Below are 26,640 nucleotides of genomic sequence, written 5' to 3'. Positions count from 1 at the left end.
ATTTCTGAAGGCATCTTTGCTTTACAGCACATCTTTGCATGTGCCTAAGACTATGAAATATATCAAATGTTATTTAAAGTAAGGTGTGTATCTGTCTGGCTTTCTTCAAAATGGAAAAGAGATATATGGAAATAAACAGTCTAATCTGAAAGGTGTATTAGGTAACACATTTGTAGTGTGAATGCAAAAGCGTCCTGGACAATATCAAATACGTCATCATTGCAAGAGAGTGAATTAAAAAGTGTAAAATATGTAATCACTGTGAGACTGTGTGGAAATCACACTGAAAGGTCGAGCTCTCCACCACGGAGATAATGGATAAAAACGATGCTATAACAGCGGAGACTAAAGCAGCTGCGTCTTGTGGCGTCTTTCGGCATCTCATCTCCCGTTCATTTATAAGTCTCGTTAGCAGACCAGACAAATAAAACAGTTGAAACAGTCCAGGTAGATAAAATAGGATTCACAGGATGTTGAAAAGAAATGCAGCAGATGTAGTTATGTGTGTGACATCCTTTCTCCTGCAGAAATGATGTATGAAATCCGAACGAATGTAAGTGGTCACAGGAGATGCACTTTAAGGCCAGGTGTGAACGGGTACGTGTCTTGGCTGTCAACTTGTGATCTGATCGCTCGAGACGGATGTTAATAGCAGAACGTGTGAACGCAGCCGCATGAGAAGGCGCATCCCAAACATAAACAAGCGTTCCGGACCGGACTTCAGTTTTCCAAACGTTTTCTCAGCCACTTGATTTGTGCTTGTGCTGAGAATACGGCTTAATCTTTTATATCTGATCATGTTTTACATATATTCCAGGTTATTTGTACAAGTCAGAAAGTAAAAGAAAATGACTATTGCACCTTTAAGTAGTCAAATAGTTTGCAAGGTAATCACATTTACAAAATGTAGCGTAGTCTGCCTTAAATGAGATGGATCAGAATGGATCTCATTAAATAACCCATAGCAAGCATGGGGAATGTGTTTAAACTTCCTGTGATGGGAAATGTTTCTGAACTGTTTCACTGCACTAATGGGAAAGCTTTTCACTGACCCAGCCTTATACCAAAACTCATTTAAACCTTTCATCCTCAGCCAGCACAAACAACTCATGTTAACCTCCTTCTCTGTTCATCCCTGGTGAAACAACCATCCCCCCACACATTCACCTTCCTCCCTCTTTCCCTCTCTTTCCCTCCTTCCCTCCTTCCCCTTGTCCTCCACCCCGTGCTCAGATTTCATTTTCCTGTCCGAGCAAGTCAGAGTGTCCCTTCCCTCCTGAAACGTGCGTGCTTCAATCCTAAATCGCACCATTTTCACTATAAAGTGCACTACATCTTCGCGTAAAAGTCATTATTTTACTCGGATATATAGTGCACCTTAGTAGGAAGTAAAGAGGCGTTTGGAACAGTGGTTACACCGAGACGTGATTTGATTGGCCCATTCCCAAAGGTAGCGCATCCCTGATTGGTTGGTTCGCGTACCCTCGGCTGTGATTGGTCAGGTTTTTTCTGCAATGGATACCCGAATCCCAGGCACGCTGAGGGACTGATTGAGGCTCCAAAAGCGGGTGATATGCAAGGTTTGTGATTGTTTTTGCCCCCCTTTTCTCCTACTTCCTGTGTGCTGTAGCCAGCTGGCTCGTCATGTGCACTGACACAGGCTTTTCTTGTTTTCCCCACAGGCAGGGAGAGGCACTTTAGGGACTGGTTTAGTGTCGGCAGCCTTTCTAGCTAAACACACTGCATGTGAGGGAAGTGTTAGGTGTTTAAAAAAAAGTCAAGCATTTGATTTGGTGTGTAGAATGTGAATCAGATTTATGTTGGATTTAAATTACTTGATCTCAATCAACAAAAAACTAATATAAGAGGATTATTGATCTTCCTATAGAAGTATTGTGCTCTCATTTCTCACCAACCAGCTGATCAGGAATGTGAATTAAACCTTCAGATATCAATCCCTCTGATTCTTAAAATGCCCTTGAAATCTCAGAGTTTCAGAACTTTCTGAAACTGTCCATCAGTGTTATGGACACTAGCATATCCAGAAAGAAATTTTGTTTTGTTTGAAATTTCTAGCTTCTAAGAAAATGAAAACTTGTTTCGATGACTCATCCTGTACTAGTCTTGTGTTCATCCAATGAAATGCTTTCCAGAATGTATATGTCCCGCCCCTTAGATAGGATAGGATGTTGTCCTCGTTAAAGCGGACAGGTGTAAATGAAGGCGACAATGAGAAATCCTCCACAGTTGAAAACAGGCCCTTGTTAAACTCTTTGTTGTTCTCTATATTTAGCTAGCTTGCTAAGCTATGCTACTGTTAAGCATGGTTAGTCAGGGGTGTGGCATATGTCAAATGATATTGGCTGGTGTGTAAGTCAGTCAGGTACTTCAACATGCCCTCATTCTGACTTCTTGTTTGAAAAAGAAGTACATCAGAATCAAATCATAGCTATGAAGCAATCTCATGGTGATTTTAACAGAGACGTTCTCTGGATGTGGTTTTTATCCTGAGTTTGTTGTGGTGATTATGTGAATGGTACAGATATTTTGGTCATGACTAAATTGCTTTTCCATGTTTGAACTGAATTAAACACATTTGTATTTGTAATGCTCATATCTTGTTCTTTCGATATTTCAATAATATTATGATATTTCGAATAATTTCGATATATTGTGCAGCCCTACAGCAAACCGTGTAGTGTGTGGTGTGACAACTGAGGGAGACAACTCTAGGACAGGCCCAAGCATTACAGAAGTATTTTGTGGTCTCTGTAGAACAGCATATCCTCACAGTAACACAACTAGACCAGCTAAAATCCCGTCAGAGAGCGTGTGGGAAAACAAGAGAGTACAAAACCGAGTCTGTGTCTCGCAACAAAAAAAGACATAATTGTAGCTAACAAGTAATGGAAGTCTACGTTAACTGAAAGGATTCTGGTGTTAGGAACACTAGTCTTGTAGTTCTTGTAACTAAAGAGGCAGATATTTACACTAAATTTGTCTTAGTGGTTAAATTGAGCGTCAGTGGAAAATAAGTGGAAAAACGATGCAAATGTGCGACACACCTCGTTCAGAAAATCATCCACAGTTCATGAATAGCCTACAGCAATCTCAAATAGGACATCACCATAGTGCATATAGCATAAACGAGGCCAAACAACAGCAAAGCCGACTGACGTAGTATCGTGGGTGAATATTCCTTTTTTACGAACCTGCTGGTCTGTTTTCTTATGTACCACTCGTTCTGGTTTCACATTTAGTCATCATTCTTGTCTGGGTTGAGATCTTTAGCTATGGAACATTGTCCAAAGGTCATGCTGAATTGGAGTTCTGTCAACAATAAGCACCTCAAATCAGAGGCCAGTCTTCAAAATAAGGAGAAGGATCATTTCAGGAAATGGCAACCTTGGCTGTAGGGATAGGTTTACCGCTGTGGGGATCGTTTCAATAAAATGGGCTTTACTGTAATGGTGGACCACAGAGTCATTTTTAGCACAACTGCCTCATAACCACAGGCTCTGTATTTGTTACAAGCTGAGTTGAATAGGAGGCGTGCGGTCACACAGAATTTATTACAAGAGGGAGGGTTGAATTTAACAATTCTCCACACAGCTCTGTGTGTGTGTGTGATTGTGTGTGCATGTGTGTGTGTGTGTCAGCGAGGTAGCAGCCGTGCATGCCTCAAACAGTTTAATCTTTCTTTCTCAGGGGCTTCTCCTCTCTCCACTCCTCTTTTTCCCCCCCGTTTCTCTCGTTCCATTCCACAATGGCATATTGTTGTTTTAAGCCGTCCAGCTGTCACAGTCCTCTGACAGCTCTCTTCCTCCACTGTCTTCATTTCTTCCTATCAATGGATTGATCAGACCAGTGTGGGTGTAAAATGTCGCCAAATCATTATTACTTTGCCATTTTCACAGTGGAAACAGAGCATGATGGAAAGAACCGCTAATGGTCAAAAACATCCTTATTGACCAGATTTATATTAATGCTTAATGCCTGGCTTGTAATGAAATGGTGGTTTCAGTGCTTTTACTACTTTTAAATAAATCTTAAGTAGGGACATAAATAAAATGAGTTCCCTATTTAAAGTATCTCATTTTAAACTCTTAAATCTACTTATAGGATATAAAATTATTTTCTTTTTTTTTTTATTTTTTATAACCAAGTAACTACTAAATAGCCCGAACATCTCTAACCTTTACCCTTTTAGGAATAGTCATGAATCTATGAACACGCATGAATATACATTCTGAAAGCGCCCCCGAATCCTCCTACCATCCTAAATACTGTAGCTAGCTGACTATTTAACCGCGAAAGTAGCTGACATTTCTGACATTTCCAGTATCTGAGCTAGGATTTATAGCTCTCAGGCTGAGCAATATGATGAATATGACATTAATATTGTGATTGTGTCACAATACACTTTTTAGTAATATCTTTGTATACCTGAAAAACAATGACAAACTCTGGATGTAGCTGATTTCAGGTTTAAATTTTTGTACTGAATTTTTAAATAGTAAGATGTTAAAATTTTTTTACAGAATTTTTAGTTTCCCTTCATTTCAGTGTTGAATATTTATATCAGTGTAGACATTAAATAATAGATAAAAATGCAACATTACAGTTTTATTAGCATAGTTATTTTTTTTTTTCCGGCAAACCCGTATGTTGTCATGGATACTGCGTATCGTATAGAAATGTCGTTAAGTATCGCGATTTGTTAATCGCTATTTCATCACAAGGAGGATCTGTGGGTAAACATTTTAAAGCACCAGGTCATCCTAGAATTATTTTCACTTTGAAACGTGATAAAGTTAGGATTATTTGCGTATCGGATTGGTGATTGGTTGAACGTACTTTGTGACCTCACAAACTAAGTTCATGCACTCGTGCACAACAGGTTCACCTTTTTTTTTTTTTTTTTTTGACTTAAAGGGAAAATTGTGACTGTGTTGATAAATTATATAATTGAATCAGTTTAATTGGCCATCCAAGAGGAGGTTACTTTGGCCCTAACATTTAATAACAGGTAATAAATTTGTAATAAATTTGTTTACTGATCAGAAATTAAATGACTAACATTTAATTTAATTTAATTTCTGAAATGGACATTTCAGATTTTTCAGCTCTAGGGAAAAAAAGACTTGCTTCATTCAATCAGGAGATGAACAATTAACTCGGAAACCTTCCAAATAACACCATGACAAAAACATGGCATTTTGTTGGGTTAAACCGACATGGCGCAAGGCCCTGAGTAGGGTGGGTCCCACTGAGGTCACGAATAAAGGGATCTTCTGCTTCAGTACAAATCTGCCTGGACTTCTGCACAACAGCACACGTGCCTCATTTGCTCAGCTTCCCAGATTGGCTCGTTAGCCAGGAAACTTAGCAGCTAGCCGCTTTCTGTAGTATAAATAGCATCCCATCATCACACCATTGACAATTAGAGCCTTTGCAGAATAAGTGTGAAGAAAAGAGGGAGTCATCTTGCTAAACGTGTGTTCAGTGTCTAAGGAGAAATATACTGTATTTAAACATTTCTGCACTTGAAAAAAAATGCAGTCATGGGTTTAATTGACCTTTTGTATGGTGAGCAGAAGAAAACTATGAAAGGCACAAGAAAATAAGGAATGGAACACAGCCGGTTTTTTTTTTCTTTTTTTTTGCAAACACTACCAAAAATGCTGCCAAGGAATACGGTCTCGGAGTACTGACTTTATTGATATTTTGATGTGTCCATCATAACTAGCTGGAATATTGCTGTTTGTCTTGTAACCAAGTACAGCCTACCTATAAATAATCAGAGAAATGAAATAGGATTTATACCTTCTTGACACTTTTATGATGTGTTCTGAGTTCTCTGATGGAGTACAGCTACGATGTTCAGAACTTTAGTATCACTTTATGGGATTATTTATTAGAATACAGACAATTCCAGCAAATGATTATAGCCAGATTTCCACAGTCTTCCTTCTAAAGACTTTTGTGCAGTGTCAGCATTATTTGTCACACTGTATGAGATAATCCCAAGAAAATCTGGACCAGATACTGACTGTGCATTAAAGAAAATTACACCCTTCTGATTATGATATCTATCAGTGTGATCTGGGCTTGTGCGGTGGATGGGATCACGTAAACAGAAACAAGTGAGCTTGAGGCATTAACGGTAATGTATTCTGCCCATTAGCATGTTTTATTTACGTTTCGCCATTACCACTACCGTATCTGTAGCTGTCCCGTGAGTTTCGCGTCATCCTATGCCGTCCTCTTATTGGCAGCTTTTAGTCGAGCATCGTAGCAGCAAACATATTTTGATGATTTTTCTGACGTTGCCCAAACAGTCATCAGTAAATGCCATCATTTGGTCACCATGTCGCTAAATCGCCTGCTGGTGAGCATCCTATATTATGCCTTCTAAGACCACTAATGTCACCTGACAACCAAAGAATTATATTATGTTGTGTGATTTTTATCTGACCGTAACATCAGGCCAAACCTAACTTTAAGGAAATGATAGTTGCAAAGTTCTTTAAGTGTGATTCACATGAGGCTACCAAAGTCTGTAATTTTGATCAGTATATATTTATTTTCTTATTGTTTTGGATCAAACATGAGTGGCCTAATTTATCGACAAATTTTAGACTTTTGTAAATAGTTTTCTTGCGTTAAATTACCCAGAATTTGCTGTCGCTAAGTGGCGAACATAACACAAGACTTAAACATGGACATGCCACTAACATGGCTTCCTCTTCTTCTTCTTCTTCTTCTTCTTCTTCATTGCCATCTTCTGACAATTATTTTTGGGTTGTTTTATTTATTTATTTATTTTAAATCAACCATAAGCTGTCCTTCCATCCATCCATCCATCCATCCATCCATTCTCTGTACCGCTTATCCTACACAGGGTTGCGGGGAGCCTGGAGCCTAGCCCAGGGGACTCAGGGCACAACGCAGGGGACACCCTGGACGGGGTTCCAACCCATCACATCACACACATTCCCACACCCATTCACACACTACAGACAATTTGGAAATGCCAATCAGCCTACAACACATGTCTTTGGACTGGGGAGGAAATCGGTGTACCCGGAGGAAACCCCTGAAGCAGGGGGAGAACATGCTAACTCCTGAGCCTTCCAATGTATGCAAATTTTTGTTTCCTTGCGTTAAAACATCCAGGTCTCACTGTCAAAACATTGTCATTTACTGCTATACACTTCCACTAAGCTTGCTCTGTCGCTGGGGAGGTACATTTATATTTCATATCTTTTAATGTGTCTTTCATCTGGAATATGGATATGGATATATGGATATAATGTACCTTTAAAATGATTTAAGGTAATTAATTCCCTTTTAGAGTACAGCTTAAAAGGTACTTTCTAGGTAAAAAAAATGCATGGTAAGGGTACAAAAGGTGTATACTTAAGCAATACGGAATAGTACAGTTTAGTACCCTTTTCTCTGAAAGTGTACCACAAACAGGAATCCAAGGACCTCTATTTTACATAATGCATTTAAAAACAAAATACTAAGACATGATATGGGGTTTTTGTTTGGTTTAGTTTTTGGTCTGAGGGGGAAAGCAGTTCTCTCTCTCTCTCTCTCTCCTCTCCTCTGTCCTGCCCTGTAGTTGTTCCCCAGAATTTCCATATTCTTTTTCTTTTTTTTTTCTTCTCAGGAAACAAAAGATCAATTTTGCGCGAGCAAAAAAAGGCTCCACCCCATTGCTCTTCCCTCTTTCTTGCAGCCACCTCTCTCTCTCTCTCACTCTCTCTCTCTCTCTGACACACACACACAAATGCACTGACACTTGCGCTGCCATTCTGTGTGTGTGTTGAAATAGAAAGTGAGGGAGCAAGAAGGAAGAGAGAGAGAGAGAGAGAGAGAGTGAGTGAGTGTGGTGGGGCGAGCGTGCGCATATGCTCGTGCGTGCGCGCGCGCGTGTGTGCAGCAGCTACACTACAGCGGAGACGGAGGAGGGAAAAAAAAGGGAATAAGAAAATTCGAGGTAGCCGCCATATGCTGAGGATTTGGTGAATGTGTCGTTGAAGGGCTTGTTCGTTTGGACCTTACACGATGGGGAGCTCACATTTGCTAAACAAAGGCTTGCCTTTAGGTAGGTAAATCGTTTCGCTTTTGTTGCGCGAGCCCGCACGTGAAGAAGCGGTTGTAAGCGCGTGATATATGCGCGGCGATTATTTGGGCGTTGAGCGGTAAAGCTGTGTGTGTGTGTGTGTGTGTATATGTGTGTATGTGTGTGTCTCCCCCTCCCCCTCTTTCTTCCCTCCTCCTTTTGCTTATGCTTTTCCTTTTCCTTTCGTCTTCTCTTCTCTTCTCTCTCTCTCCCTCCTTTCCTATTATCTTTCATTCATCCTGTGCACAATGCCGCATGCTTTTTCGGCAAAGCCGTTTTGGTTTGTGGGTTTGTGTGCAACGCGTGTGTGTGGGTTTGTGTGTGTGTTTGTGCGCGTGCAGTGTGAGGTTCTCTCTGCTTCCACGCTGGGTGTCTGTCTGTCTGTCTGTCTGTCTGTCCTCGTGCGTGGAAAATCAGAGGGGTTTGGCAAGGACATGGTGCCTCTCACATTCGGGAGTCCTCCCAACATGTTGTACAGTGGAAATGTGGCTTCCAGTCCTGGCCTTGACTCTCTTCCTAATTTTTTCACTCCCTTCGAAGGGAGGAAATTTTCATTTCAAGGCCAGGCAGAACAGGAAGAGCACAAGAAATGTTTTTATTATTATTATTATTATTATTATTATTGTTATTATTATTATGCATTAATTGCATATGCACATGAAAAAATTCTCGTCTTGATATCATATTTTATTACACTATTATAAATCTTATAATAGTCTAAATTAATAATAGCACTTCCACCTCTTTTGACCTTATCGACACTATCGGAGTCTCATTTTCATCCACTCTATGCACCAAATAAAGCCCAGACCCCCATCTCGGGTCATGTCAGAAGCTCCTCATGTGTTTAATCATGGGCTGGGTTGTTGGCCTTGCCCAACAGCGAGCAGTGTCGGTTTGAATTATTGCCCATGGATGGCCGAGGTAGACGATATCTCGTTGCTATGAAGTGGCTAATTCAAACAGATCCCACACACACAGTCACACACATCCCCAGAGGCCAAGCATTAAAAACACTGCAGCATTCACATAGATCCACGCTACAGCCGTATTTCTTTCCATGATTTGTTTCACACATGTGCATGATTCACCTGTTTAAAAGAGTGTTTATACAGCAGCATAAAGGTCCAACAGAGCACTATCAGCACAGAGTTAACATTACTCATCGTGCTGTTTAGTCCTTATTTGGGCTGATTGCATGCATGACACAGATTAGGTATGCTTATATCGTGCTGGCAGTTTGTTTTCTTTATCTGAAAATTGAACAGTGGGGGGGGAAAGCTATTAGTCGGGAAAGCTAGACACGGCTAGACTTCACACAGTGTGAGCATGTAGAGGTTTATGAGAGGAACGTCAAACCTGGGGAGAAAAACAGAGGAAACGTAACCGTGTATGACAGAGGGCGGGTGAGGGATCGTCTAAGTAATAATCAACATAAATAATGGTGGATAAATGTATATGTTTATGTGTGTGTGTGGAGGGAGGTGGCCCGCATCTGGGTGTGTGTGTGAGTGGAAGAGATGTTGGGGAAAACAGTCACGTCATGTCTGCACACGCCAGATTAGATACAGTATACATGGATCAGACATGTCTAATTCACAGATGCACATATTACATTTAGTAGTGTAATACCTGTGATGTCATACGACACCGCTCTGCCTGCTATTCCTGGAGGGAATTACATGAACTATGCCATTAAAGGGTTCTTACATGGTTTTGCATTTTAATTACACACGTTACAGAATGGCATGACTGACTCTGGCTCAGGTGATGGAGAGTCAGGATTAGGTAATAACAATAGTATATTTTACTGCTTTTTAATTTAAATGAGATCAGCCTAATTGTATTCATTAGGAATGCTCGTTCATTCGTTTATCCTCAGTAAGCGCTTTATCCTGGTCAGGGTTGGTTGCGGGGGATCCGGAGCCTATCCTGGGAATACCGAGTGTGATGCGGAAATACATCCTGGACGGGACGCCTGTCCATCGCATTACTACATTATCCAGAATTGTTTCTTTGTGTGTGTGTGTTTTATTTTTTATTTTTTTAAAAACTTTCATAGAACTCTTGTCTAGTGAAAGGAAGGCCCCATGCAGTGTGATCTGTAAATGTGTCCAAAATAAACCCCCTAAAGAAATTGCACTAGGATGGGACACGCTTTATTTTTCTAGGAGCCTAGACATTGCAGAAAAAAAATTATTGAAGCGTCCATTGAGTCACTATCGTCACTTGTCTAGCGCACACCTGTCTAACACACACCTGTCTAACATTCACCTGTGTATAAACCTAGAAAGGCAGGAAAATATAATAATATAACTAACAGAGCAGACAGACTGAATAGTACCTGAGGCTCAGTTCTTTTTTTTTTTTTTTTTTTGACAGACATAATGTGTGTGTTTATCTAGGCATTATCAGCATCTCATATCAGATTAAGGAACAAACAGGAATGGTGGCATTTACTGACGTTAAACTTCAGCACACAGTGCACACACGAACTTTTACCCTGCAGTGTATCTACCTTAAATATCGAACCTCCAACTTCAGACTTTTTCCAACCTGAAGGATCCATACAAGCAAAATTTGTAGGGCAGCTTATCGAGATTCTGCTGAAAAACATTGCTGGGAATTAATACATATTTTTAATATGTAAAGAGAAAAACACACATTGGGGACATGCTGTTATGTTGTGCTGTGGCCCAATTGGAAGAGAAGCACATCCTGAAGTGTTTTATTCCTCTTATACAGCAGCAATTTGCTAATGATTACAAGTTTTAAATTATTCATGAAGAACACACTGAACTTTTTAACTGTTTATATTTACGGTTAATGTTGTGGAATGATTGCAAGAAGTTATCATGTTACTGAAAAACCTGAAAGTGCAAATTTGGCGTCCTGAAGATTCACCCATGAGTGAAAATTTACTGACTGGTACGAAGTGCCGATGCCAGAAACACCATATTTCTTTGTTAAATAACAAGACAGTTTATTATTATTATTATTATTATTATTATTATTATAGCTATTATTATTAGTCTTAAACTGTGAGACCATTTGCCATACAAGTCACTGTGAATGTGCTGTTACTATATAAAAAAAAAATAACAGTTTGGAAAGAGTGAATTAATATAAACCTGTGATTTGAATTACAGCCGTAACGACTGTCAGAACCGCTGTTATAGAAAATTAATCAACAAGAATTCAACAGTACTGTGGTATAAGTATATAATGTAGTCTATGCATTTAGAGGAAAATTGTAATGAATTTTTTTCAAACAATTTTCTTTTCAATTAGTTTATTGTAATTGTACCAGATAACTATGTTCAAAATTAACCATTTGAGCGGTCACGTCTGTGATTAGTTGCTCAATGCAAACATGTAGTAAACTGTCAGGTGAAAATCTTAATAATGAACAGGAGATGCAGATGGTGTCCATGTGATATGCTCGTGAACGTGACTTGCTTCCTCATGATCCTGCACTGCCTTATGTATTGTGTGAGATGTGTATAATCATGTTCTTTGGCATGATTAGCATTTAATATTTTGTGTCTCAGGTTATCTAAGGGGCCGTTTACACAACAACGTTTCGTTTACACGACAACGACGTTTTGGGGACTGAAAACGCATATTTTTGAAAACGTGTTTCAAAGTGCAAGTTTTTGAAAACGCGTTATCGCGGATATGTGTAAACGCGAATCGTTTTGAAAACATTGTCGTGTATACGTGAAACTTTTTGAAAACACAAGAGAAAAACGTTTCCGTTTTTTGACTATATCGTTGTCGTGTAAACGTAGCCTAAGAGTCCACTTCAGGATGCATCTGCATTGTGATATATTCAGAAAGTGCAACTGTGACAAGTGAGAAAATGACCCAGCATGCTCGGTTATGTGCACTGTAATTGGAAGCAGCATTTTGTCAAAGTCAGTGACAAGCGTTCTTCATGTTTATCCCAGAGATATGTGAATATCTCACTGGGGGTCAAGTACAGAGTTTATTCTTCAGGGCGTGCTTTATTTTGGGAATCGACCCTGTAAGACTAACCTTGAGTGTTAATGTTTGTGTCTATCCTTGAAGCTGGGATTTTTTTTTTTTCTTGCACAGAAACAGGGCTGCCACAAGAGCAAAGCTGTTTTAAGACCCACAGGAGAGCAGTTGTTTAAATGGTTCACTTATTTTTGCATTTTATTACTTTATACTTGTATAATGGCCTGGTGACTACAATTATGCTTCTTTATTTTGTTTAGCCTACAGGCGACCCATTTGCTCAGATTATGAGGAAATGTAAAAAGAGTGGTGAAGTAGCCTTTTGTTTTTCTGCACTGAAGATTGGTTACACATTACCCATAAACCAAAACTATTTCATTTAGAATTTAACCAGCTTTTATTATTTGCCTTATTTTACTGGCAGATTACTTTTATATTTCTTTAATCATTGTACTTTTATAGTACTTTTTACACTTTTATTGTGTTTATATATTTTCTTTATTTTGTATTATTGTCTTTCTGTCACTGCAATTATATATTGCATTTTTTATTATTTGACTATTTTACTATTTTACTATATTTGACTACCTTTTTTTTCTCTTTTTTGTGTTTTTCTTTTGTTTTAAATTTCAGGATGTAAAGCAGGTTGGGCTTACTTATTATTATTATTATTATTATTATTATTATTATTATTATTGTTATTGTTATTATTATGCTGCAATTGAAGTTATTTTTTCCATAAAATTAAGTACTTGCAAGGACAACCAATCCTGATTGGTTAGTTATAAATATAAATATGACCAGTCATGTCTCCTCTTTAGTTGTATAATAATAATAATTTTTATTTATAGAGTCCTTTCCTTTTTTAGTTCCAAACCTTCAAATGTTGTACATAAAAGATTGGAAGTTTAAAAATATGGTATTTATGAGAAAGCATGTTCAAGAACCAAAGTAAATCACAAATGAATTAATTGTAATGCTCTGACGATTCCTATGAATAATCAAAATGTATTAAATAAAACAAGTCCCTAGGCTAAGAACAGGCCAAACTTTTCAAAAACAGTTATTGAGGTAGTATTCCTTATGTTCTCCAGAGTTTAGATCCTTTAAACTTACAGCTGAGTGAAGTGCTCGAGAAGTGCTTGAGGTTGTAAAAAATAGATGTTGTTGCCGAATCCATTAGTGTTCACTGAGAGCATATAAACATTGATCAGTATTGTGAAAGTTTTTCCTCTTATTGACTTTCCTTTTATGTTGTATCTTTATCTAGAGTCATTGAACCATCTTGCTCTTTTTTAAGGCTGTAATGCTGGAGCGTGGGGTGGCCTCGATTTCCAAGCTGTAGCTTGTATAGCCATGATTCATTTCACCACAAAGTGGAACTGATCTTTGCTTAACGGGGGAGGCGAGTCTTTCGTTCTATACAAGTCCAGTTGCTGTAATTGAGACATTTGAATGCATATCGTATGCCATAGAAATGACAGACTCGAGGATATTTTGGGTATTCGTTGCATTATTATCATATTTATTAGACGTCTTCTAGATAATGATGAATATTTGAAAGAGGCTTCTATCTAAATGGTTCTAAACCTGGGGAACAATTTTAGACTTCTCCTAATTCAGCTGAGAAATGACATGAGATTCAGGTGCGTGCACAGGAGCAACATTTCTGACCAGGGCCCAACCCAGTTACCCTTGGATGTCTCGCACTAGTGTCAAACCACAGTGAGAAAAAGTCAAAACTCAAGTTTCACATCTCTCTGTGCAGGCATCAGGCCTCCTATAATGAACGGGCCCATGCACCCTCGTCCTCTGGTGGCGCTGCTGGACGGCCGGGACTGCACTGTGGAGATGCCCATCCTGAAAGACGTGGCAACTGTGGCCTTTTGCGATGCTCAGTCCACCCAGGAGATCCACGAGAAGGTAGAGGACTCTTTTATTGCGTTTACATTTGAGCTAGTCAGACAAGTTGGACCTGTTCAGAAGAAAAACCCGATTTATCAGTTTTATATGTATAATATTCTAGCATTTTCTAGCCTGACTGTAAACCATGGTTAGCATTGGGGCAATCTTAAACCCACAAACCTCTTTATTAGGAACACCTGTACACCTATACATTCATGCAATTATCCAATCAGCCAGTCATGTGGCACCTAAAATAAGAATAGTGAAAACATTTATCTTTGACTGGGCTGGTTTGCACAGTTTACACAGAATGGTGCGAAAAACAAAAAACATCCAGTGAGTGACAGTTCTTCGGGAGGAAAGTCATTGTTGATTAGAGAGAAGGGCCAGACAGGCTCAACCACTCTTTACATCCGTGGTGAGCAGAAAAGCATCTCAGAATGCACAACACACCAAACATTGAGGGCTATATGACTATATGATCTAGTCTTTGCCATCAGCTAATCAGTTATAAAGCCAACAATACACCAAACCTGGAGGTGGATGGGCTACGACAGCAGAAGACCACATCACGTTCCACGCCAGCCAAGAACAGAAATCTGAGGTGACACGAGTTGTGTTTCGTTGTTGGCTTTATAACTGATTAGTTGAAGGCACAGAGTAGATCATATCATAAACGATTGTATTGCTAATGATTTATTAGTTTGTTTTTGCTACTATATATACATTAAGGAAAAAAAGTTTTAGCATGATTTATCAAAAATATCTGCTAATGTTTGATAAATGATTCAATATTCAGGTGTGGTGGTCGTTAGAATGCTGAGATGAAATCGGCATTATGTTGGTGAAAAATATCCCATTTACAGTATTTTAAATAAAAAAGTAGTAGATAAGCACTACTATTTAGAGTGTTATTGGATGCTCTGTGTTAATCATTACTAACATCCGATAATAACTGTTACTAATGTTCACTATGGGTTGTATGAAAGGAATAAACCACAATGGGGTGTGCTATTATACGAAAATAATCAATCATGGGGTGGTGTGATGCAGCTCGACATGAAGCAGAGTTACTGTTAAACACCTCGAAGATTATTTTCGAATAACAGCATGTCACTACGTGTTTTATTCCTCTTAATCCATGACAGTTTGCCACTGATTACAAATTGTATTATTTACAGAATGACACATCATGCGTTTTATCAGTTTTTTTTGTTGCATTTAATATTGTGGAACGTCCACGAAACAAGTTATCACTTCCATTATAGCAACTATAAACAGTCATTCCTTCATCAGCCTCCCATTTTTCTCTTTCTTGAAGATAATATGAGAAAAAAATGCAACTTGTCCTATTACTGAGAAAGTGGAAACCACAAACTTTAGGAAAAACTTTACCTCTGACCGTTACAAAGTGAAACTGGAGACTCCTTCCAAAAATGTTAAATAAACTTCTCTTTACAAAACCGTTTATATTTGTGCGAGTTGTTACTATAGAAACGAAAACATTAGAATGAGTGCGTAATATAAACCTGAAATTTGCAATAAGCTGCACTACTGTTAGAGCTGCTGTTGGCAGTGGACTCAGACCGTTAGAGCGAACTATACATTGCAATGCACATGAATTAATATGGATTTATTATAAGTTTTTTTTGTAATTGTAAGTTGCCATGAAGTGTCGGTGTCATTATGCTGATTGCAGTAGTTGTACCAGTTAATTTACGTAATAAAAATAAGCATTATAAACTTGTGTAAATATGTTTTTTTTCTGCTGTGAACTTGCACATGCTGACCTGCGGGCTTGCGGTTGCAACTGTTCTAATTTCTAGGTCAAAGTGGCAGCTGGTTACTACATAGTAGTTTCAGTTTATTGCTATAATTATCGTGTCAGTTCTTCACAATCTGTGGCTCTAAATCAAATGTACTGGTGTATAACAGAGAAAGTCTCCTACATACTCACTGCCCCATGATCAGACTTTATTTTACTGTTTTAATATTTACTCCTCCTGTATAAGAAATGCTTAATCAGGTCTTAAACATGCCCACGGCGTTCTGTTTTTCTGCTGACTTGCGGATCGCCTTTTTTTGGCACGTGTTGTGTATTTTTGGACAGACGCCAGGCTCCAGCGTGCCCTCCCAGAGCTCACAGAGACAGATGGCTCTCTGGTTTTCCTCCCTGTCCTCTTCTACAAGCCAATTTAAACTTCCTGTACTGAATGGATGGGGTTATTACACACTTCCCTCTACACAGAAAAGAAGCTCTTATACTGCTGTTTCTGTGCCTGTGATCGAAAGCAGTGGTATTTGTCAAAATGACAATGAACAAGTGAACTACAGGGTCTGTTTTGTTTAAGCTGTCGGTTTTGAAACAGCAACAACATTTTTAACATGTAATTGTCAAATTCAACCTCTTAGTTATCTTTCGTCATGTTTGACTGACACAGTAATGGCAAATCGACTATTTTTTTTTTTTTTTGATTGGGCAGCAGTTTTCAAGGCCTCTTGAATAGCTTCCTCAAAAAGTGTTTCTTGGACTCAGCTGACACACAGGCTTTAATCAACAATGCTTACTTTATTCATTATACTACAGTGTTTTTGAATTCTCAAATCTGATTGGTCAGGAGGTGTTGACTAATATTCTATACAGCATGACAGGTTTATATTAATGCAACTGTTCTAAAAGATTATCATTTCTATAGTAGCTAACAGACCTGTACAGGAGAGGCCATGGTGAAGTTTTCTGTGACTAAACCTTCATTTAAGCGATTTGGAAGGAGTCTCCAGTCTCAGTACTCTGTAAAGTAACAGTCAGAAGTAAAGCTGTAAAGGATGGAGGATGGAGGGTTTTGCTGTTTCTTTGTTGTTGTTTTTTTTTTTTTTCTTATTGTTTTTTTAGTATTAAAAAAAGAAATTCTGGTAAGGAAACAACTGTTTATAGCTGTGATAAATGATAACTCGAACTTCCTTCATGTAATCCTAAATGGATAGAAAGTGTGTCTTGTCATTATTTAATAGCTAAATTGTTAGCATTCGCAAATTACTGTGGTAAGAGAGGAATACATTTCAGGATGTGCGGCTATTACAGAATAAACAACCTGGTAGCAGATGCTTTGCATCAGGCCACATTGCACAACTTTTGATTATTTATCTTGTAAATGCATGCCTCCAAAGTGTTTTATTCCTTACTTGTGTGCCAAGAACTCATTGGAACCCTGTTAGACATGTTACACCATATTCCATATTCATATTCAACACACATCCTTATTGTAATAGCCAGAATGGCATCATTAGAGATGGTGCGACTGTTTTGGAACCTTTTTTCTTCTGCATTTATAGTTTTCTGCTTTTTCAACGAAGCATATCTATTTAAAACCTTTATAAACTGTTCCTTGGCTGTTCATTTTAGGCCATTATTTGTGAATGGAAACCATGTGTGTCAGTTTATTACTCCTTTTATTTTTTCTCTTATTTAAGGCTGTTTTTTTTTATTTACTGTGCCTGTAGCTTGTATTTAATTTCCCTTTGGCAGAGGTAATGTTATTAAAAAAAAAAAAAAGTTCAAAGAGCAAGGTGTGTTTATAATTTTATAGTATTGTGGCAATTTTGTAAATCGTGATAGTCAACTAGTGCGATGTAGAAATGTAAATGTAAGTTTATTGGATTCTAAAAAGTCATTTTCATAAACTCTAGCAATTTCTAGTGAAGTCCAGTAATAGGATTAAAGGAAGCCATATTGAAAATTTTAGCCCAAAGTGCAGAGGCAGTGTGTACAAAATGAGAAGCACCTCAGTGACCGCGACCATTTGAGTATGAAAGTTAATAAGGTGTAGCTGAAATGTTTTTAGTCGTGTGGCCGATGGAGCAGAAATGCTTCCATGGTAACCTTAAAACACAATGAAGGGTCAGCACTTATTTCCATGAACAGCAGTGTTCATGAAAAGGAGGTCCTAATGAACTGATTCGATGCTGGACAGCGTTTTTACTTGGCTTTTGCATGAATGCCAGATAGTGCTCTGCAGTAAATCGCAGTAAATGCATTTATTAATTAATCCCATTTTTATGAGTGTAGGTGTTTGAGGAGCTGGGCAGTGTAATGCAGTGTGTAACTGTGGGAGGCATGAATAGCAAACCTAACGTCATCAAATGCTTCACAGCACATTCACAATGCTTGTTATGTTTTTCGCCATGTATTCATGTTAATGGAGTTCATTTCTGTGGCCAGGACCACAGAATCCGCATGACTAAGAGCAATGCTGCCTGGAATTTCTAATAAGTTGCTCCCCACATGAAACTCTTAAGAAACAGCAAATAACATGGCATTCAGGTTTAGACAAGAACAGGAATATTGCAGTGTGGTTCGGATACAGAGCTCCACACACCTGGAATAAGCATTATAAATATTTCCCAATGGTCGTAAATGTGTTTAGTAGTTAAGGTTTTACTTATCTTATTTGGCCATGTTTGAATTTTCTCTCGATTTAGTGTAAGCTCAGCAGTATTATGAACGATCGCCTCTCTTCTGTATGTTTTCCAAGCTTTAAAGTCACCCATTACCTCCTTGAAAACCTTATTTTGTTTTTTATTTTTTGAATAATAATTTGCTTAACATGGTTGTTCCACTGAAAAATGTCATCAGACACCTACACACTTACCCTCCTCAGGAAGTCCAGTCATTCTGTTAATATTGAGAATGCCCCCAAACCTACTCTGATCCTGTCTCCTGCATTCGGATTAACTGGTGTCGCATGGCATGCATTTGCGTATACTGTTATATGACAGTTATACGACACAATACTGTTATACTTTTCTAATATTTTTTTTCAGTGAGATTTTAAGAATGCACTCTAATTTGACCAAAACATTTTAATCATACCTAACAAAAAAGGGACTCGGAAAATAGAAAGTGAGAGTATGATTCTTTTAATCTCAGGGTGTTTTAAGTGATTTTTTTAAAATAATAGCTTCCTAGTTAAAAACATGTGCCTGTGAGTTGAAGTCGAAGAACTAGCAGGTTTAAAGGATTGAGCCTGCAGCTGGAGAGACACCAGTCCTCTTCCTCCAACAACTGGGTCCTGGATGAGGTTGCAGAATCCGCTAAAACAATTATCAACTTCAATAAATAAAAAATACAAAGCAGTATGAATATTTTTTCCTCAAACATGCCACAACTGAATTGCAACTTCAACTTAAACATGCATAAGCTAATATGGAACAAATTATCAAAAAATTAGCACAGTGCTCCCACGCAGGAATCGCATGCTTCATGTCTCGCTGCTTCTTAATTTTATTTGTAAATTCATGGTTGTCACATTTTATTATGGTGGTCACAGCCCACAAAGATATTATATTTATCGTCGTGTTTTTAGCTGATATCTAAGGGGTATGGTAAGGGGCATCAGGATTCACAAAAAAAAAGAGAAATTCCTTATCTATTAAAATATGTTTGTGCTCTTGCAGACCGTTTAGGCATAAAAGGACAGAATGGTTATATATGTATATATTTGTCCTCATGTGTCCTCCAGGTACTGAACGAGGCCGTTGGAGCGCTCATGTACCACACCATCACACTCATGCGCGAGGACCTGGAGAAATTCAAAGCACTTCGAATCATCGTCCGCATTGGCAGCGGTTTCGACAATATCGACATCAAATCAGCTGGAGAATTGGGTAATCTCATTTCCTTCCTTACTGTGTTAATACTGACATGTTGTAGTATATGCTGCGCATGCGTGTGTGCATGTGTGTCTCCATGTAGTAAAGGGTGTGTATTTTTTTAGGCATAGCTGTGTGTAACATGCCCTCAGCTTCAGTGGAAGAGACAGCCGATTCGACGCTGTGTCACATCCTCAATCTCTATAGACGCACTACCTGGCTGCACCAGGCTCTCCGTGAGGGCACGCGGGTCCAGAGTGTGGAGCAAATCCGTGAGGTCGCGTCTGGAGCCGCCCGCATCCGAGGGGAAACTCTGGGGATCATCGGTCTCGGTCAGCGTACACAACCGCTGTTAAACTCTTTTTATTTTAAAGCTTGATAACAGTTTGTTGTCTTATAGTCTGATGTTTTATATGGGGAAATTCTATTTCATTTCAGTTATCATTTTAGAAAAAAATAATGTATATTTTACGTATAGTCTTTTAGGTATAGTACCTGCACTTGATTTTGATTTAGATTTTTTATTTTATGTATATATAAAATATTTTTATTTTATATTTTAGGCTAATTTTCTTGGCATAACCAGACCATTTATAGAGGTCTTTTTTTTTTTTTTAAACTAAAAATGATTTTCACTGTAATTTATACTATTTTGTACTATTTATACTGTGTGCACAAATTTTTAAATCTGACGCCTGGTACCCAAATGCCAAGTGTTTGCAACCCTGACCAGTATAAAGCACTTACTGATGATAAATGAATGTTACGCATTATAGGATTAATGCAATGGAATATTTCCAACCTCTTTTTAAATTTAATTACGCACCAGTTAGGAAATTATCTTTAATATAAAGTGTGTATGAGGCACTTCTAAATTAATCATTAAATTTATTCACTCATTCAAAGCTACTTAGAAAACATTTCAAAGGGGAAATGAAACTAGTCTGATTTGAGTAGAAGGAAAGGTTATTGATTTGTCTAATGTGTGTGTGTGTTTCAGGGCGTGTTGGTCAGGCTGTAGCTCTGAGAGCTAAAGCGTTTGGCTTTAATGTGATCTTTTATGACCCGTACCTGTCTGATGGCATGGAGCGAGCGCTGGGACTGCAGAGAGTAAACACACTACAGGACTTACTTTTCCACTCTGACTGCGTCACACTCCACTGCAGCCTGAACGAACACAACCACCACCTCATCAACGACTTCACTATCAAACAGGTAACACACACACACCCACACACACACACCACCTCATCTATCAAACAGGTAGCCAATCGTTCACCTTCACATACTTTGTGTGCTCCACATTTTAGGATCAGAGCTTGCTGCTATGAGTTATCACTCAAAAATGTGCCGGGCTTCTTTTTCCACCCAATAAAAATATCAGCCGACGTATGAATTGGGAATGACTGATGTTTGCATAGGTGTTTTTAACTCTTCATTATTAACTGATACTCCTAGAAGCCCCGCCCCTTCTCTTAATCTCACATTATTAAATCTTTTGTCGTGTGCACTCAATTTAATCACCCATTAGCATGCATCTATCCTGACAATAGGTGCAACCACTTTCTTATTTTCTCTTAAATATTAATTTTCATATTGTCTGCCCTTATATTTGCACTAGGGCTGCTCACATATATGCAATATAGATTTTGCCTCCTATATGCAAATCAATGCTCTACTTTGTTTTTGCTTATGCTTTTATCGTTCTTTGTCCTTATTATGAATTATACACACAAATAGAGTGAACTGTTTCTTTGTGTGTGTGTTAGATGCGTCAGGGTGCGTTCCTGGTGAACACTGCCCGAGGGGGACTGGTGGATGAGAAAGCTCTGGCTCAGGCACTGAAAGAGGGTAGAATACGCGGCGCAGCTCTCGACGTCCATGAGACAGAGCCCTTTAGGTGAGCCTTGAGTGTGTATGGTAGACATTGACTGAGAAAGAAAGCCATTTCTGGTAAGCAGTGTGTGTGTGTGTGTGTGTGTGTGTGTGTGTGTGTGGGAGACAGAGTGCCTCAGGTGATTTGACAGAACTCGGTGAGGCATTATTTGTGTTTACCAGGCTTACTGCATGCTAGCATTCCTCAGTATAATCATTTTTCACACTGAAGTATCAGTTGTCTAACTCCTTTAACATCTCTGCCTGTCTCAGTTTCAGCCAGGGCCCTCTAAAAGATGCCCCTAATCTGATCTGCACTCCTCACGCTGCCTGGTACAGCGAGCAGGCCTCCATCGAGATGAGAGAGGAAGCAGCTCGGGAGATCCGCAGGGCCATTACCGGTACGGCACAATAACGTTTTAGCACAAATTACATGTGCCTTAGTGAGGTTAATGTCTTTTATATCCAAATAATGAGTGATGAAAATACGTACAAGGTTTGGAGGCTTTGAAAAATACAAGAAAATTGTTCTTTTTTTTTTTTTTTTTTTTCCTCATTGACTGTCAGTCTGGTACTAAGGAAGTGTTTCACTTTCTCTTGAAGTTAAGAAGATAAAAAAAATTCAGGTTGTTACCAAGAAACCACACGATGCAACTTCCTCTGTCCTGAAGATGGAGAAGTTACACTTCTACCCCTGAGTGTTACGAAGTGCTATCACTGGAGACTCCTTCTATACAAAATGCTAAATAAACCTCTCCTTACAGAAAACTTACAACACCATATAAGATAATACATGTATACATGTATGTTGTTAAATACATTTAATACAAACAGTACATTTTTAAATCCATTTATTATTAGGCTTGGATTATGTGGAGTGCCCCTATGAATGAGGTGTTGTTATAGAAACAATAATGCATTAGAACAAGCTCATTAATATTAACCTGTGATTTACCTTGCAGCCAGAAATACAGTCAGAGCTGCTGTTTTAGAATTAGATTAATTATAGATTAATTATAGATTAATCAAGACTATCTGACAAATCATGCCTTAGTTAATAGTCTGATATTTCGTCATGTCAATATTGTAGGCGAATTTTTAAAAAGCTTCATTACCAAGGAATTTCAGGTGATGTTGTTTGTGTCGTAATGATGATGCTTTTGCTGTCATTACTGTGATTGTTCTATTTCTATCTCAGGTTTGTGGATGATGAAATAGAAGTTGCTGGACTATTGTGGTATAAAACGGCTGTTTTTTTTTTTTTTTTTTTTTTTTTGTTTTTTTCTGGCCCCTAGGTCGTATTCCAGACAGCCTGAAGAACTGTGTGAATAAGGAGTTTCTCACACAGACCACACACTGGGCGGGCATGGACCCTGCCATCCACCCAGAGCTCAACGGAGCCTACAGGTGAAGTTAGACATTTAATCCCTAAAATGCTAAAATGCATTTATGCTTACATGTGTCCATTTGGTAGACACTATTATCAGCAGTGAGAGATCACAATCTTAACAGTACATAATATATATATTTTTTTTACCTGTGAACTGTTCAGTCAGTGCAGCAGTTCACACACCAATTAAACCTACAGGGAGGATCGAGTGTGTTGGGGGGACTGCAGAGTCACAGTTTGGGAGGTGCAGGAAAGGGTGTGAGTGGTGAGGTGCAGGAAAGGGTGTTTAATATACAATAGTAAGCCACTAGCTAGAATCCAAACTCATAGAATAATTAACCTGAAACAAATAGCAGGATGGAGGATTTATAATTTACCAAGTCCGTCAGGTCCTTCTCTCGTCTTTGGCTTCTGTTGACTTGTTTCTGCTCTGCGCTTTTCCCTCTCACTCTTGCATACTATATTATGACCCCAGACATGACTGTTATATGAAAATCATTTTTTAAAGAGAACAAAATATACTTGGGTAGCTGTCAGCAAAGGAAGGATTTGCAAACTATTTAACATAGATAACCTTAAATGCAGTTGCCAGATCTCTATCGGCCTCTCCTCCATTTCCTGGGTGTCATTCTGGTTGTTTTTTCTGTCGTGTCCCCTGAGAGTTTGCACTCGTACATTGCCGGAGAGACACAACATATGTCACAGGCTGCAGTTAACTTAACACCACACCTCAACTGATTATGTAAATATATAGGCATTAACAGCACTGGCAGCACATCATAAGACACATCACAGACAACCGATTCACGATAACATGTTATAAAATTACCAAATAAGCACAAATTAAGAACAATATAAAGCAAGATTTTCAGTTTTCCTTTTAAACAGTAATCCACTTTGGCATCCAATACAATATTCCACTTAAACAACCAAATAGGAAAATAAAACTCCTCTCTAAAGCAGATTTCACATTAACTCATGGTGAATTTTTCCCCCGGGACTTTTCCACCAAGTGCTTATAGGCTATGCAGGGCTTAAAGCATTAAAATAAACAAACGCGTGGAGCGATGTGCTGACCCCGAAATGTCCAAAGCCTTTTTTCCAGGATACTGTGCACATGGTCTGCATGTAAAATGGATTAAATTAACATTGGAAATCTACTAGCTTGTATTTTTTCTTACAAATAAATATGTATCGACAACACAAAGAAGACATTTAAACAATGAAATGGGGTGATTGTTTACTTTGTCTGTACCTGAAGCCTTCTGGTGGCTAGTTAATATAGTGCAAAATAGCTAAGCAGTTAGAGCTTTTAACACGATGAGGGCATGCTGAATTTATTTGGGCTGTGTCTTTAAGTCTTTAAAATTGTATGCATAATGCATATTCCTTTTGAACCCAAAATTTAATAATTTACTGTTTGATTGACTATTATTGAGTATGCAATGGAATGTGTAACAGTGCAAGAAACACTGATTTGAGTATTAACAGTACGAGGTGCAAATGCACCCAGTGCACCCCTGTAAAATCGCGTACGTTTGCACACGCCACCCACAGGCGTTGACAGAAACACATCTGCTAACATACTTGCATGTGAATTTTTGCAGTACACAGTGGTGTCACATGTACCAAACCACACAGTAAAAAAATGAAGAAGGAAGTGTAATGTTTTGCTGTAGTAGACAGAATGAATAGAAGAAGTTTGAGTTTCTCATGTAGCCTTATATGTTTACATACATCTCCACATCTTTGTCTGACGTTTATCCAAAATCTGCCACTTCCCTATTCTTGTAATGGTTTAAACATGGATCGTATAAGTGAGTCATTTTCTTAGAAGTATAAGATATAATAATATAATATATATTATATTATATTATATAAGTATAATATAAGTCATTTTCTTCTTTTGACCTGGTTGTTTTTTGGGGATTGGTCCACACATAAAGTACACATACTCCTGGAAATGTCAGCATGTCTAATTAATAAAATTCAGAGAAGATCCATATTCACACCTTGGCCGTTAATATTATGGTCTGCCGCATTCAAGTCTAATTGAAATATTTATATAAGTCTTCTCGTTTCTTTCCCTGTCTGGTCTACAGGTACCCTCCAGGTGTGGTGAGCCTGGCATCCGGTGGTCTCCCACCACCAGTGGAAGGAATCGTGCCAAGTGCCGTGCCGATCAGCCACAGCCTTCCCCCTGTAGCACACCCGCCCCATGCGCCATCTCCAGGTCAGACGGGCAAAGCCGAGCCCGACCGAGAGCAGCACCCCAACGAGCAGTTGTAGCCACACACTCCTGATCCAGAGTTTTCCGTACCACTAGAGAACTCTCCTGGTCCTTCTTTACCCCAAAGAAGAGGAGCGTCACAGGCTCGAAACCAGCCAAGAAAAAAAACCACAACAAACCGTGACTGTCTGAAGTAGCCAATCGTTTGAACTGAATGAAGGTGGTGGGTCGTGCTCGCTCTCGCTCTCACTTTCTCTCTTTTTTTTTTGGTGTGGAAACAAAAAAGAAAATCTCGTGGATTTGGAACAAAAAAACAACTCCCTAAAACAAATCCTGCTGGTTTAGATTGTAGTCTGTCTAAGTGCAGTGGGCGTTTTTTTTTTCTTTTTTTTTTTTTTCTTTTTTTCGGTTTCTTTCGTGTCCGATGGGTTTCATTGTTAAAAACATCCGTAGTTCTGAATGTAACCTGTTTATGTACAGTTTTTAGGATATGATCAGTGGTTTGTAGAAAAGAAAAAAAAGAAAAACAGCATAAAGGGAGGTAACCATCAACTAATAGATCAGTTTTTTTTATTATTGTTGTTTTATTTTTTGTTTTTGGTATGATTTTTAAAAAAGCCCCGAAAGAGGCCTGTTTTGCACACCCTCTCAGGAAAATTATTTTCCCCCCTCCCTCCCTTTGGAATTAAACCACATAGTGCATCGTTTTTTGTATCCATGTGTCTTTTTGTAGTCTAATTTAGCACAGTACTTTCAAAAAGTATATTCAGTGTTTGTTTTTTTTTTTTTCTTTTTTTTTATTATTTTCTGTTTCTGTTTGTTAACTTAGCATGTACTACCTTATGTGTTAAAGGTAAAAAAAAATCCGTTCTGTTTTGACGGAAAAGAAAAAAAAACAGTTTGTCTTGTGAAAAGCTGGCGTCATGCTTGCCTGTTTCTGTGTGACTTGACCGTACCGTGTTTTACGAGGCAGCTCCGAGCTGCTGGGGTAGTTGCAGCGCTCCATTGCCTACATAGTTTCCTTCCTGGTTAAAGTAGTAGGCTAGCAATATACATACTATATATACTATGAGATATCATTATTTTTTGTTAAACAGAATTAAAAAAAAAAAAGAAATGTTTGTGACTGTATGCATTTGTATGAATTATTTTAAATGAAATAAAAGTCCAAATTTAATGACATGGCTTTCAGGGTGATAACACTGAATTTCTCAAGCATGAGATGGCATGATTAGAGGCTCTGATGTGTACTAAATTAAGCCCATTTTACACCAGAAGCGATGCAGCACCACAGCACTTTTAATTTTAAATCAAGCATGGATTGTGTGTCAAATTCACATGGAGAGGAGCATTTACTTCTGTGTCTCTTGCACTGCTTTAGTACATATAATATGCAAATATCTGTGCCATATTATTATAAACATGCATTACTACTGCAATGCGTAATGTACTATGCTTACCGCGTCTGGTGTAAAA

The 26,640-nt window shown here is 38.4% G+C and overlaps 1 protein-coding gene across 2 annotated transcripts; it reads left to right on the top strand.

Annotated features, from left to right (window-relative positions):
- The first annotated feature begins 1,453 nt into the window (after nt 1-1,453).
- LOC113542764 (C-terminal binding protein 1) lies at nt 1,454-26,344 on the top strand. 2 transcript variants are annotated; one of them, XM_053235526.1, is made up of 9 exons: nt 1,454-1,580; nt 13,884-14,038; nt 19,540-19,684; nt 19,795-20,001; nt 20,670-20,884; nt 21,439-21,569; nt 21,818-21,945; nt 22,840-22,951; nt 25,037-26,344. In XM_053235526.1, exons 1-9 carry the CDS (start codon nt 1,574-1,576, stop codon nt 25,221-25,223), a joined length of 1,287 nt encoding a protein of 428 aa, XP_053091501.1. In that variant the 5' UTR covers nt 1,454-1,573; the 3' UTR covers nt 25,224-26,344. The 2 variants fall into 2 exon arrangements, with proteins under 2 accessions (XP_053091501.1, XP_034161836.2); XM_034305945.2 differs by lacking the exon at nt 1,454-1,580 and adding an exon at nt 7,763-8,116.
- Nucleotides 26,345-26,640: the final 296 nt, after the last annotated feature.

Source organism: Pangasianodon hypophthalmus, chromosome 7, assembly GCF_027358585.1.
Source record: "Pangasianodon hypophthalmus isolate fPanHyp1 chromosome 7, fPanHyp1.pri, whole genome shotgun sequence".
Classification (NCBI taxonomy): domain Eukaryota; kingdom Metazoa; phylum Chordata; class Actinopteri; order Siluriformes; family Pangasiidae; genus Pangasianodon; species Pangasianodon hypophthalmus.
The sequence above is the reverse complement of the archived record's forward strand: the minus strand, read 5'-3'. Positions and strand labels throughout refer to the sequence as shown.